The sequence below is a fragment of the Nerophis ophidion genome, linkage group LG25 (genome assembly GCF_033978795.1).
Source record: "Nerophis ophidion isolate RoL-2023_Sa linkage group LG25, RoL_Noph_v1.0, whole genome shotgun sequence".
In the NCBI taxonomy this organism is placed as follows: Eukaryota; Metazoa; Chordata; class Actinopteri; order Syngnathiformes; family Syngnathidae; genus Nerophis; species Nerophis ophidion.
The window spans coordinates 905,992-921,430 of NC_084635.1; the positions used below are offsets into that span (position 1 = coordinate 905,992).

At 39.3% G+C, this 15,439-nt stretch overlaps 2 protein-coding genes across 3 annotated transcripts in view; one reads left to right on the forward strand and one right to left on the reverse strand.

Annotated features, from left to right (window-relative positions):
• trappc2l (trafficking protein particle complex subunit 2L) lies at window positions 1-8,752 on the forward strand. 2 transcript variants are annotated; one of them, XM_061887611.1, is made up of 5 exons: window positions 1-161; window positions 316-488; window positions 5,052-5,139; window positions 5,219-5,312; window positions 8,645-8,752. In XM_061887611.1, the coding sequence occupies exons 1-4, from the start codon at window positions 129-131 to the stop codon at window positions 5,300-5,302; spliced, it is 378 nt and encodes a 125-aa protein (XP_061743595.1). In that variant the 5' UTR covers window positions 1-128; the 3' UTR covers window positions 5,303-5,312; window positions 8,645-8,752. The 2 variants fall into 2 exon arrangements, with proteins under 2 accessions (XP_061743595.1, XP_061743594.1); XM_061887610.1 differs by having other exon boundaries at window positions 5,219-5,298; window positions 8,647-8,752.
• The window catches only part of pabpn1l (PABPN1 like, cytoplasmic), a 22,750-nt gene continuing 16,054 nt past the window's right edge, over window positions 8,744-15,439 (reverse strand). The window contains exons 4-6 of the mRNA XM_061887609.1: window positions 14,706-14,812; window positions 14,520-14,607; window positions 8,744-9,369 (exon numbers count right to left, since the gene is read on the reverse strand). Coding sequence (XP_061743593.1) covers window positions 9,040-9,369; window positions 14,520-14,607; window positions 14,706-14,812 — 525 coding nt within the window. The 3' untranslated portion in view covers window positions 8,744-9,039. The remainder of the gene's footprint in view (window positions 9,370-14,519; window positions 14,608-14,705; window positions 14,813-15,439) is intronic.

Consider the following 15,439-nt stretch of genomic DNA (forward strand, 5'->3'; position numbering starts at 1 on the left):
CGCTCAAAAGACGTCGCACTTCTGTTCGAGTTTCAATCTGAGTACCATAATTCGTTTTTACTACGGTACGTAAACGTCTCTATGTCACGTGATGAGGGTGACAGACCCACGACAGGAAGAGAACTAAAATGGCGGTGTGCATAGCAGTAATAGCCAAAGAGGTAATATTTGTTTTCTTTTTAGCCGCAAAATAGCTGTTATTATTGCACGTAGGAGCGTTCTTGCACATCAATGGTTTAAAATGCATTGGAGTAGCGTAGGATGACTAATGACATTAGCATGCGGGTTAACATTGTGATTGTGTTGTTTTTGCAGAACTACCCGCTCTTTATCCGCAGCCTTCCCTCGCAGAATGAGCTGAAGTTCCACTACACGGTGCACACCTCGCTGGACGTGGTGGAGGCCAAGATCTCTGCTGTGGGGAAGGCACTGGGGGACCAGAAAGAACTCTACTTAGGTCTTCTCTACCCCACTGAAGATTACAAAGTGTATCCTCACTTTTTATTTATTTGTTGCATTTAATACTTTAGTGAGGTTCATGTAGTTGTTGGATCTGATCTCTAAAAACAAGCATTGGCATAAATGCACAATATTAAATATAAGAGCTGTATTTATTATAAATATACTGTACTTTTTTTTTTCTTAATTGGCACTTTTTCATGCAGTGATGTCCAAACAAGGAAGCGTGGGTCATTTTGATATGCTTTTATTTTGTAAAAAAGAAAAAAGTATAAAAACAGATATTATATACAAACCCCGTTTCCATATGAGTTGGGAAATTGTGTTCGATGTAAATATAAACAGAATACAATGATTTGCAAATCCTTTTCAAGCCATATTCAGTTGAATATGCTACAAAGACAACATATTTCATGTTCAAACTCAAACTTTATTTTCTTTTGCAAATAATAATGAACTTAGAATTTCATGGCTGCAACACGTGCCAAAGTAGTTGGGAAAGGGCATGTTCACCACTGTGTTACATCACTTTTTCTTTTAACAACACTCAATAAACGTTTGGGAACTGAGGAAACTAATTGTTGAAGCTTTGAAAGTGGAATTCTTTCCCATTCTTGTTTTATGTCGAGCTTCAGTCCTTCAACAGTCCGGGGTCTCCCCTGTCATATTTTACGATTCATAATGCGCCACAAATTTTCCATGGGAGACAGGTCTGGACTGCAGGCGGGCCAGGAAAGTACCCGCACTCTTTTTTTACGAAGTCACGCTGTTGTAACACTTGTCTTGCTGAAATAAGCAGGAGCGTGCATAATAACGTTGCTTGGAGACAACATATGTTGCTCCAAAACCTGTTCTGACTATTCAACATTAATGGTGCCTTCACAGATGTGTAAGTTACCCATGCCTTGGGCACTAATACACCCCCATACCATCACACATGCTGACTACAACACACTAATACACCCCCATACCATCACACATGCTGACTACAACACACTAATACACCCCCATACCATCACACATGCTGACTACAACACACTAATACACCCCCATACCATCACACATGCTGACTACAACACACTAATACACCCCCATACCATCACACATGCTGACTACAACACACTAATACACCCCCATACCATCACACATGCTGACTACAACACACTAATACACCCCCATACCATCACACATGCTGACTACAACACACTAATACACCCCCATACCATCACACATGCTGACTACAACACACTAATACACCCCCATACCATCACACATGCTGACTACAACACACTAATACACCCCCATACCATCACACATGCTGACTACAACACACTAATACACCCTCATACATCACACATGCTGACTACAACACACTAATACACCCCCATACCATCACACATGCTGACTACAACACACTAATACACCCCCATACCATCACACATGCTGACTACAACACACTAATACACCCCCATACCATCACACATGCTGACTACAACACACTAATACACCCCCATACCATCACACATGCTGACTACAACACACTAATACACCCCCATACCATCACACATGCTGACTACAACACACTAATACACCCCCATACCATCACACATGCTGACTACAACACACTAATACACCCCCATACCATCACACATGCTGACTACAACACACTAATACACCCCCATACCATCACACATGCTGACTACAACACACTAATACACCCCCATACCATCACACATGCTGACTACAACACACTAATACACCCCCATACCATCACACATGCTGACTACAACACACTAATACACCCCCATACCATCACACATGCTGACTACAACACACTAATACACCCCCATACCATCACACATGCTGACTACAACACACTAATACACCCCCATACCATCACACATGCTGACTACAACACACTAATACACCCCCATACCATCACACATGCTGACTACAACACACTAATACACCCCCATACCATCACACATGCTGACTACAACACACTAATACACCCCCATACCATCACACATGCTGACTACAACACACTAATACACCCCCATACCATCACACATGCTGACTACAACACACTAATACACCCCCATACCATCACACATGCTGACTACAACACACTAATACACCCCCATACCATCACACATGCTGACTACAACACACTAATACACCCCCATACCATCACACATGCTGACTACAACACACTAATACACCCCCATACCATCACACATGCTGACTACAACACACTAATACACCCCCATACCATCACACATGCTGACTACAACACACTAATACACCCCCATACCATCACACATGCTGACTACAACACACTAATACACCCCCATACCATCACACATGCTGACTACAACACACTAATACACCCCCATACCATCACACATGCTGACTACAACACACTAATACACCCCCATACCATCACACATGCTGACTACAACACACTAATACACCCCCATACCATCACACATGCTGACTACAACACACTAATACACCCCCATACCATCACACATGCTGACTACATCACACTAATACACCCCCATACCATCACACATGCTGACTACAACACACTAATACACCCCCATACCATCACACATGCTGACTACAACACACTAATACACCCCCATACCATCACACATGCTGACTACAACACACTAATACACCCCCATACCATCACACATGCTGACTACAACACACTAATACACCCCCATACCATCACACATGCTGACTACAACACACTAATACACCCCCATACCATCACACATGCTGACTACAACACACTAATACACCCCCATACCATCACACATGCTGACTACAACACACTAATACACCCCCATACCATCACACATGCTGACTTTTACACTTTGCGCCAATAACAATCCGAATTGTTATTTTCCTGTTGGTTCTGGAGGACACCACGTCCTCTGTTTCCAAATGTAATTTAAAATGTGGACTCGTCAGACCACAGAACACTTTTCCACTTTGCATCAGTCCGTCTTAGATGAGCTCGGGCCCAGCCAAGCCGGCGGCGTTTCAGGATATTGTTGATAAATGGGCTTTGCTTTGCATGGTAGAGTTTTAACTTGCACTTACAGATGTAGCGACCAACTGTAGTTACTGACAGTGGTTTTATGAAGTGTTCCTGAGCCCATGTGGTGATATCCTTTACACACTGATATCAGTTTTTGATGCAGTACCGCCTGAGGGATCAACAATCTGTAATATCATCACTTACGTGCAGTGATTTCTCCAGATTCTCTGAACCTTTTGATGATTTTACGGACCGTAGATGGTAAAATCCCTAAATTCCTTGCAATAGCTCGTTGAGAAATGTTGTTCTAAAACTGTTTGCTTACAAAGTGGTGACCCTCACCCCATCCTTGTTTGTGAATTACTTAGCATTTCATGGAAGCTGTTTTTATAGCCAATCATGGCACCCACCTGTTCCCAATTAGCCTGCACACCTGTGGGATGTTCCAAATAAGTCTTTGATGAGCATTCCTCAACTACATCAGTATTTATTGCCACCGTTCCCAACTTCTTGTCAAGTGTTGCTGGCATCAAATTCTAAAGTTAATGATTATTTGAAAAAGAAAACTAGTTTGAGTTTGAACATGAAATATGTTGTCTTTGTAGCATATTCAACTGAATATGGCTTGAAAAGGATTTGCAAATCATTGTATTCTGTTTATATTTACATCTAACACCATTTCCCAACTCATATGGAAACGGGGTTTGTATATTTAATGGCAAAACTTTGTGTCAGCTTTCTGTTACAGGTGACTAAGTGTATTAATTTTCATTATTAGTCGTAACTTTTCAGCTTTTTCCCCATTATGTTACGATCTTTTGCTCCTTTTTTTATATTTTACTGAAATGTACAGTTAATATTATTACAATTGTATAACTGCATAAGCTAGTGTCAAAAACTCTGCCAGTGTATATATATATATTTATATTTTTTTTTCAAATTAATTACAGGGTAATTCATAAATGAGTGTTATATTTCTTTTTAATTAACTAAACTTTGTTAAAAAGTTATTTTGAGAGCTTTTGTTTCTAAAAAAACAAATTCCACCAAAAGCAAAGTATGTGAGGACCAGTTTTATTTTAAAACAGATATGTATATTTAAAAACAAAATGTTGCGTTTTGAGTGACTCAGTATAATCTTAGGTAAAAAATGTCATCTTTTTCTATTACATTCCGATTTTTTGCTCTTTTTTTCTTAGTTTTTCAGTTTTTTCCAAAAACCTTTTTTTTAATGTAAACAAGCAGCCATTTTGCATAGAGCGAGACATGAAGTAGGACATTTGGAAAATATACATTGGTTTATTTTCTCTGTGTTTATTATGAACTTATTTTTTCCTGGTAAAAAGCGCAAAACCTAGGAAAAAAACCCAGACAAGTCCTCTTTCTCCATTTGGATTCTCTGCCTGTTTATTGTTGATGTTATCCCACTAATTGTGTATCTTACTGAAAGTGCAAATCTAAACAATATTTGTAAATGGAGCATTTTACTCAGCTCTGGTACTGGTTTTCATTTCAAGTTGATCCTTAAGCAGTTGACTAGATATGGCTATGTGACAAACTCCAGGGTCAAATTTGTCATTGTGGTGGACTCTTCCAACACGTCGTTACGGGACAATGAAATACGAAGTGTGAGTGTAAATGGCACAAAGCCACCTTCCGCAGCCCGTTTGTTTGCCAAGTGGCATTTACTGTAACCTCTCTCTCCAGATGTTCCGGAAACTGCACAACTCCTTCACCGATGTCATGTGCAACCCATTCCACACACCTGGCAACCCTATCCAGTCCAAGTGAGTTCACGCCGAGGGAATGTGTCCACAGAGTGGTAGAGATCGACCGACGCTGATTATTAGTAGACATGGAGGCCGATATTTGGAAAGGATATTCACTCGCAGTAAATGTATTTAAACATAAATAGTAAGAAAAAAATAGGACTTGTCCGATCAGTCGATACATAATGTAGTTCATTTAGCACCAAAATGTTTTAAGTTGGCGGACATTTCTACCTGGATGCTACATAAAGTATGAGAATGTGTGAGCTGCTGCCTGCCCTTCTGTACTTCTCTCCAGAATTTTCCGGAAACTGCACTACTCCAGGTCTATTTGTTAAGATTTTTACAGAGTCTGGAGATATTTTTTCTCTCGTCCTCGTGTTCATCCATCAGTCGCGTTATTTTAGGGGCGTCAAACGGGGGATTTGGGGCAGCGTAGCTCGGTTGGTAGAGTGGCTGTGCCAGCAACATGAGGGTTCCAGGTTTGCTCAGGTTTGCTGGTCAATCCCAAGTTTTGATGACACATAAGCTGATTTAAAATTATAACCCACAACAGAATAGGTATTTTGCAATTTATTCCAAAGCTTTGGAGAGACCAACCTAAAAAACAACACATTCAATTCGCGTCGCCTAGTTGGTCTGAAAACCCTACGGACGCGTTGTCTTCTTCAATATCTCCCCCGCCCACACTTACCGTAACAAATACACATATCTGTTGTTCTGCTAAGCCTGGGACAGGAAGATATAAGAAGGGAGTATGGCTACTCATCACATTCCCTAAAGCTTCAAGGTTAACGCACACAGTTTACTAGCGGACAACCAAATGAGAACAAATGGAAAAACACTAGCTGTTTTCAAATATGACTATGAATATAAAGAAATAACTCTTAAATACGGAAATATGTAGATATGTATCTCTGTCACCTGTAATTAATAAGTTTTTTCAAATACACAGTTTGACAGCATTAATATAAATGTGTACAAGTAATCACCTTATATTACATTATTGCCTATGTAATTGATAAGATTTTTTCATGCACAAACTCATGGCTACATTAAACGCAAAGGTGACAAGCAAATATTCAACTGTTTACTTTTTTCTGTACTAACTTATTTTTGGAATACACTATATATATTTGGGACGATTAGATAACATTTAAAAGATACACATTTTTGCCCTTTCAAAATCCAAAAAATTATTTTGCATTTAGGAAAAAAAAATAGTATTTCATTAACACATAATTTTCCCAGGCCAGATCTGGCCCCCGGACCTCGAGTTTGACACCTGTGCATTATTTGATTGAATGACGGAACATGAAACTTGTGGCGCTCCTTTTAATGAGCCCCAAGCTTCATGTGCTGCACGCGTAGGCCCGCAGTAGCGAAAGTGAAACGAAACCAGGCAGGCGCCAGGGAAGAAGGACACAAACTGGTTTATCTGGCAAAAATCAGAAGTTTTGATAAGTGGATACGACATGAAGGTGATGGGAGGAGTGAAAGGGGGGCGTGGCTTAGCAGATATCTAAACATATTTGGAGATAATTGACATAGAGAAATTTGTATTTCTAAATAAAAAATTGGGCTCCAGCAAAAAGAAAAAGAGAACCGTATCGTCCGTAATTATCGGCTGATAAATGCTTTAAAATGTAGTATCGGAAATTATTGGTATCTGTTTCAAAAAGTTAAATTCATGACTTTTTAAAACGCTGCTGAACGGACTGGTACACAGATGTAGGGAGAAGTACAGAGCGCAAATAAATGTTGAAGGCACTGCCTTTGCGTGCCGGCCCAGTCAATATCTACGGCTTTTCACACACAAGTGAATGCAAGGCATATTTGGTCAACAGCCATACAGGTCACACTGAGGGTGGCCGTATAAAGAACTTTAACACTGTTACAAATATGCACCACGCTGTGAACCCACACCAAACGAATGACAAACACATTTCAGGAGAACATTTGCACCGTAACAGAACCCCTTGCAGCACTAACTCTTCCGAGACGCTACAATATACACGCCCCGCTACCCTTAACCACGCCCACCTCAATCTCCTCATGCTCTCTCAGGGAGAGCATGTCCCAAATTCCAAGCTGCTGTTTTGAGGCATGTTAAAAAAATAAAAATAATAATCCACTTTGTGACTTCAATAATAAATATGGCAGTGCCATGTTGGCATTTTTTTTTTTCCATAACTTGAGTTGATTTATTTTGGAAAACCTTGTTACATTGTTTAATGCATCAAGCGGGGCATCACAACAAAATTAGGCATAATAATGTGTTAACTCCAGGACTGTATATATCGGTATCAGTAATTAAGAGTTGGACAATATCGGACATCCCTAGTTATTAGTTATCCAAGATATTATCTAGTTCTATTTACCAGATTGTCCGGACTACAAGGTGCAAAAATATGTATCGATAAAAAAGCCATTATCGGACATCTCTACTTATTAGTTATGCAAGATTTTATCTACTTGTATTTACCAGATTGTCCAGACTATAAGGCGCAAAAATATATACTGCATCTTTCGGAGTATAAATCGCACCCGCCGAAAATGCATAATAAAGAAGGAAAAAAACATTTAAGTCGGCATAGGTCGCATTTTTTGGGGAAATTTATTTGATAAAACCCAACACAAAGAATAGACATTTGAAAGGCAATTTAAAATAAATCAAGAATAGTGAAGAACAGGCTGAATAAGTGTAGGTTATATGAGGCATAAATAAGCAACTGCTATGTTAAGCTAACATATTATGGTAAGAGTCATTCAAATAACTATAACATATTGAACATGATATACCTTTAACAAACTATCTCTCACTCCTAATTGGTAAATCCCATGAAATTTTAAACGTTTAGTCTCTTACGTGAATGAGCTAAATAATATTTGATATTTTACTGTAATGTATTAATAATTTCACACAAGTCGCTCCCGTGTATAAGTCGCAATTCCGGCCAAACTATGAAAAAAAACGACTTATAGTCCGAAAAATGCGGTAATATAATATCGGCAAAAAGGCCATTATCGGACATCTCTACTTATTAGTTATGCAAGATTTTATCTAGTTCAATTTACCAGATTGTCCGGACATTGTTTAATGCATCCAATAAAAATTAGGCATAATGTTTTTTCCATTGATATCAGAATTGGTAATTAAGAGTAGGACATTATCAGACAACTGTACTTTTTACAATTTGTTTGAATACTGAATATTGGTATTTGAGCATATATTGTATCTGCTGATGTAGTTATGTTGCGGTATAAAAAAAAAAGGCAGATTTGGGTCAAAATGCCAACAACCGGTCGATCCCTACTATGTAGTCTGTTGTCTTCCTTTTAGTAATGAAACTTTTCCTCCTTCAGGGCGTTTGATGAAATGGTCTCAGGCATGATGGCTCAAGGAGGATGAAGTCTTCCATGTATGTGACCTGTTTCAACGCACGTGTAAATAAATGAAGTGTCAGATCAATGTTTTTATTTGTTCACATATAAAGCAAAAGGTTGCAGAAGTTAAAGAGGGAGAGGAACTCTACAGAGCAAGCAGAAACAATACATTTGTTAAAATGAAAGAGCACAGCTGCTGGACTACAACAACGTGGTCTCTCCCCGTCATGCATTTACACAACACAAGCTGAAAAAGCAACTACCTGGAGGAAGGATGCAGACAACTGGAACTAGTAATGCCTGGAAACGTTTGCTCTTTAAAACCAGTCCATTCGCCCACTTGGTAAACACGCAGCAAGGGGGAGGGGCTCACTAGCGCTGCTGGGCGTAGTGTTGTCCGCTTGTCCCCGCCCCCAGCTCCTCCGAAGGCGGGGTGATGAGTAGAAGGCAAGGGTAGCGCTTGGACGTCTGTTCGTGGTAATCCATGTGGCCCCACTGTCTCTTGCCCTGAGGGGGACCGCCGTAGTAAGGGTGAGGGTTTTGGTGCTGGGGTCTCGAGGACTGGTAGCGGAACCTGCCCCGCGAGCCGTGCTGGCCCCTCGGGGGCTGGGAGCCTCGGCCTCTGCCTCGCGAGTGGCCGCCCCAGTGCCCGCCCCGGTCTGTGGTGCTGATGCCGGGCATGTTGGTCCTTTTGGGCATCACCTGAAATGTACAAATGCTTTTTAAAAGTCAGACCTTACAGGGGGGGAAATATGATTAGCATACGTCCAAATAAACTACAACCAAAACAAGGTCAGCTCACATTGTCACACAACCAGCTCACTTAACTTTGTGGACATTATTGCAAAAATGTGCAAACATCATACACAATTTACAAAACCCAAAACCAGTGAAGTTGGCATGTGTAAATGGTCAATAAAAACACAATACAGTGAGTTGCAAATCCCAACTTATATTCAAAAGAATAAACTGCAAAGACAAGATATTTAACGTTCCAACTGAGAAACTTCATTTTTTGCAAATAATCATTAAAGGGGAACATTATCAGCAGACCTATGTAAGTGTCAATATATACCTTGATGGTGCAGAAAAATGACCATCTATTTTTTTAACCGATTTACGAACTCTAAATGGGTGAATTTTGGCGAATTATACGCCTTTCTGTTTATCGCGCTGGAGGCGATGACGTCGCCGAGGTAACACAGCCGCCATTTTCATTTTCAACACATTACAAACACCGGGTCTCAGCTCTGTTATTTTCCGTTTTTTCGACTATTTTTTGGAACCTTGGAGACATCATGCCTGGTGGGTGTGTTGTCGGAGGGTGTAACAACACTAACAGGGAGGGATTCAAGTTGCACCACTGGCCCCAAGATGCCAAAGTGTCTGCCGCCAGACCCCCATTGAATGTGCCAGAGTGTCTCCACATTTGAGCGGCGATGCTAAGACAGACATGGCACAGAGATGTATGGATAACCTGCAGATGCATTTGCAACCATAGTCAACGAAATCACAAAGGTGAGTTTTGTTGATGTTGACTTATGTGCTAATCAGACATATTTGGTTGCGGCGTGATTGCCAGCTAATCGATGCTAACATGCTACGCTAATCGATGCTAACATGCTATTTACCGGCGGTGCTAAAGCAGACATGGCACAGAGATGTATGGATAACCTGTAGATGCATTTGCAACTATATTACATTTCCTTCCACCCACATTTAATGCGAAACAAACACTTACCAATCGACGGATTTAAGTTGCTCCATTATCACAAAATGCGAAAGTCCTGATCGTTTGGTCCGCACATTTTACCGGCGATGCTAACGCAGCTATTCGGCCATGCTATGGCTATGAATAGCGTCAATAGCTATTTGCTCAATAGCTTCAGTTTCTTCTTCAATATTTTCATACTCCAACCATCTGTTTCAATACATGCGTAATCTGTTGAATCGCTTAAATCGCTGAAATCCGAGTTTGAATCCGAGCTAATGTCGCTATATCTTGCTGTGGTATTCCCATTGTTTGTTTACATTGGCAGCACTGTGTGACGTCACAGGGAAATGGATAGTGGTTTCGAAGATAGCGAAAATAAGGCACTTTAAAGCTTTATTTAGGGATATTCCGGGACCGGTAAAATTTTGAAAAAAAATACAACAAGCCACTGGGAACTGATTTTTATTATTTTTAACCCTTTTGAAATTGTGATAATGTTCCCCTTTAACTTAAAATTTTATCGCAGCAACACATTGCAAAAAAGTTGGCACAAGGGCATTTTTAGCACTATGTTACATACCCACACTCTTATTTCAAAGCCACGCTGTTGTAACACATGGCTTGGCATGGCATGGTCTTGCTGAAATAAGCAGGGGCGCCCATTAAAACGTTGACTGGATGGCAACATATGTTGCTCGAAAACCTGTAAGTACTTTTCAGTTACCCATGCCTTGGGCACTAATACACCCCCATACCATCACAGATGCTGGCTTTTAAACTTTCCGCCTACAAAAATACGGATGGTTCTTTTCCCCTTTGTTCCGGAAGACACGACGTCCACAGTTTCCAAAAACAATTTGAAATGTAGACTCGTCAGACCACGGAACACTTTTCCACTTTGCATCAGTCCATCTTAGATGAGCTCGGGCCCGGCGAAGCCGGCGGCGTTTATGGGTGTTGTTGATAAAATGGCTTTGGCTTTGCATAGTAGAGTTTTAACTTGCACTTACAGATGCAGCAACAAACAGTAGTTACTGACAGTGGTTTTATGAAGTGTTCCTGAGCCAATGTGGTGATATCCTTTATACACAGTCGGTTTTTGATGCAGTACCGCCGGAGGGATCCAAGGTCACAGGCATCCAATGTTTTTTAGCCCTACTGCTTACATGCAGTGATTTGTCCAGATTCTCTGAACCTTTCGATGATATTACGGACCGTATTTGGTGAAATCCCTAAATTCCTTGCAGTAGCTGGTTGAGGAATGTTGTTCTTAAATAATTTGCTCACGCATTTGATCACAAAGTGGTGATCCTCATCCCATCCTTGTTTGTGAATGACTGAGCATTTCATGGAGGCTGCTTTTATACCTGATCATGGCAGCAACATGTTCCCTATTAGCCTGTTCAACTGTGGGATGTTCCGAATAAGTGTTTGATGAACATTCCTAAACTTTCTGAAGTCTTTTTTGCCACTTGTGCCACTTTTTTTTTTTTACATGTTGCAGGCCTCAAATTCCAAATGAGCTAATTATTGCAAAAAATAAAGTTTTCCAGTTTGAACGTTAAATATCTTGTCTTTGCAGTCTATTCAATTCAATATAAGTTGAAAAGAATTTGCAAATTGTATCCTGTTTGTATTTACGATTTACACAATGTGCCAACTTCACTGGTTTTGGGTTTTGTAAAATTACACCCATATAAATCCACAACAAGGCATGATGGGTAATGTGCATATCAATTCTCTCCATACTTTGAAATGTTTGGCGCATTTTAGCTGCTTCATAGGTCGTTTGAGAAGTAAAAGGAGGCAGAAGTTGTAGTTTCACATACTATTAAAAGTCAATGTTTTATCGTTTATACTTCATATTGCAGTATAGTGAGTAGGGTAGCAACATTCTGGGAATATTCAAAGCTGGAAACTTTCCATGGGAATATATGGGTATTAAAGGGAATAAATATTGAATGCAACATGCTAGATCTTGCAGCATGATTATTACCTGTAACAACCTGATTTCATGCAATTTCAGTTTAATTTCAACCCTTCACTGTGCATTCCTCCATCACATGCACAGATAATTCCCAGCATGTTACACACTACAGCAGGACTATTGAGGCCACAGTATTTGAGCCCAAGGACTTCATCTAGTCAGGTAAGTTTGGATGATATGACTGCTGTCAATTTATTAAATATTTGGTATTTATGTGTAATAGAGGTGTAATTGCTTGTTACTGTTTGACTGGAGACTACTCCAGCAGACGTCCACTCAAGATAGCTAGTTGTTCCTGTATTTATTTGTTAAATGATTTCGGGGCTAATATCTCCAGCTCGCTTGGATTATGTACCACCACAGTCCCATAATGAACCAAAAATATTTATCCGTTAGTCGTGATACTAATTTTCTATGTTAAATCCCATTCATTTATGCTAACAACGTTAGCGATCCGAATTTACCTTTTTTCTGACCTGTAAAGTTCAGCTAGCAAATACTAAATCAAAAACGTGTAGTTTCCTCTGCCTTCTGTTCTGCTAGCCATTCTGTTGTCATACAAGAATGTAGGTTATAGTTTGATTTTGTATGCTGATTGAGTATTTATTTATTCATCTAGCCTATTTCTATTCATTTGTCCATCAGTAAAATATTTGTAAAGACTACTCCAATTATTTATAATCTGTGTGCGGCATTGCATTAGTGTTTTACAAGCTTCTCATCTTATTCTTTGAATAATCAAAAAATGGTAAAAATTTCCAAACTTCCCCAGTTTAACTTCCCGTGAAAATCTACTGGAAACTTTCCACCCCTTTGCAACCCTAATTGTGAGCAGAGGTGGGTAGAGTAGCCAGAAATTGTACTCAAGTAAGAGTACTGTTACTTTACAGATGTATTACTCAAGTAAAAGTAAGGAGTAGTCACCCAAATATTGACTTGAGTAAAAGTAAAAAGTATGTTGTGAAAAAACTACTCAAGTACTGAGTAACTGATGAGTAACCTGTTCCTTTAATGATGACGGCAACAAGTAATGCACAAAAACATAAAAATAGCAATGAACAAATTCAGAGCCAGGAATATCTCTTAAGCAACTAAAACAATAATATATATTAAATAATATATATGTGGTTTTACACTGTATTGAAAAAAAAATTGAAAATGAATTTTACCTTTGCAACCTCATAATATTGGCTAAGTTTTATATTCATGAATGTAAGTTTCTCAATACCCGACCTGTTTTTTATGCCTTTAAAAAAGATTTAGAACTCTACATTCAAACACTACCTCTAACAAGCAAAAAGCTGTGAAAACGATGATGCTGTGTTCCAAATTTAAGTTATTTGCTGAGATTGCACTTTGTTTATTTTATATATATTTTTTTATTTGCATTCTATTTGAGTTACTTTGAATTTACAACCCCCTGGCACTGTTTTTTTTACTTTGATTATTATTTTCAACTGTTTGTAAATGTAGAAATTTATATATAAAGGTTTATAAAAAAAAAAGTGCAGTTAATCATGTGACAGCCTGGCTCTGTTTGATTGGTGAAACAGAGTCAAACGTCACCAGTGACTGCATTTGATTGGTGAAACAGAGTCAAACGTCACCAGTGACTGCATTTGATTGGTGAAACAGAGTCAAACGTCACCAGTGACTGCAATTGATTGGTGAAACCCGTGACTGCATTTGATTGGTGAAACGCAGGCATGTGATGGATCACTTTGAAGGTCTGTCTGACAACCAAAACACTCAAAGCGTGCTTTAACAGATCGATAAAAATCGGTAGCAAGTTGAATGTAGATAATTGGCGCAGAGTCAAAGGAGCGTTTCTCCTCTATAAACATACTCAAGTAAAAGTAAAAGTATGTTGCATTAAAACTACTTTTAGAAGTACAATTCATCCCAAAAGTTACTCAAGTAAACGTAGCGCGTTACTACCCACCTCTGATTGTGAGTGTCTGAGGTGTTGGCCACATTACATTAGATTTTTAAAGCATATTCTACAGCTTTTCTAGCTTGAATTAAGCATTTTCAAGCAAATGGATATAATAACTACACATCAATACTACGGCATTATCGGACACTAGATGGGACTTACTGTTTTTTGGTACAATGTTATTACTTGGAAGAAATACTGAAAGTGGTTCCTACCTTAAGGACTCTTCCTCTGAACAAAGTCTCGTGCAGCGCAACGGCACTCTGCACCGAGTTGCGATCAGAGAACTCGATGTAAGCGAAGCTGGGGGACAGAAAGAAAAAATAAATAATCCAGGAATAATGACAATGTGTAGTAGACAAGAAGATAAGATTCAGAAATGCTGTTGATGTTGAACTGACCCTTTAGGGTGACCGGAAAATCTGTCACAGAGGATGGTGACGCGGTTGACGGGACCACAGCCGTTAAAATGGATCTCCAGCTCATCTGCAGTGGCTCCATAGTCCACCTGGGATGGGAAATGAAACATGGTGTGTCATGTGAACAAAGGTTTGAAAACACACCAAGGATACAAACACCAGGGAAAGGTTTATTTAGAAAAGTAAATACCGTATTTTTCGGACTATAAGACGCAGTTTTTTTTTTTTCATAGTTTGGCCGCGGGTGCAACTTATACTCAGGAACGACTTATGTGTGAAATTAACACATTAGGTAAAAAATATCAGATACAATTATTTAGCTCATTCACCTAAGAGACTAGACATATAAGATTATCGGATTTAGCAATTAGGAGTGAGAGATAGTTTGGTAAAGGTATAGCATGTTCTATATGTTATAGTTATTTGAATGACTCTTATGTTAGGTTAGCATAGTAGTTGCTTATTTATGCCTCATATAACCTACACTTATTCAGCCTGTTCACTATTCTTTATTTATTTTAAATTGCCTTTCAAATGTCTATTCTTGGTGTTGGGTTTTATCAAATACATTTTCCCAAAAAATCAGACTTATACTAGAGTGCGACTTATGTTTTTTTTCTTCTTTATTATGCATTATACTCCGAAAAATACGGTAACCGTGTGTTTTTTCTGTGTTACCAATCAGTTCGGAGCATGTGTTGAGGGATGAATACTGC

Excerpts from the sequence above, each read along its gene's own strand:
- trappc2l (XM_061887610.1), top strand. The coding sequence starts at position 129 with ATGGCGGTGTGCATAGCAGTAATAGCCAAAGAG. Across the intron at positions 5,140-5,218 it reads GGGACAATGAAATACGAAGT|ATGTTCCGGAAACTGCACAA; the intron begins GTGAGTGTAAAT and ends CTCTCTCTCCAG. Across the intron at positions 5,299-8,646 it reads GGCAACCCTATCCAGTCCAA|GGCGTTTGATGAAATGGTCT; the intron begins GTGAGTTCACGC and ends TTCCTCCTTCAG.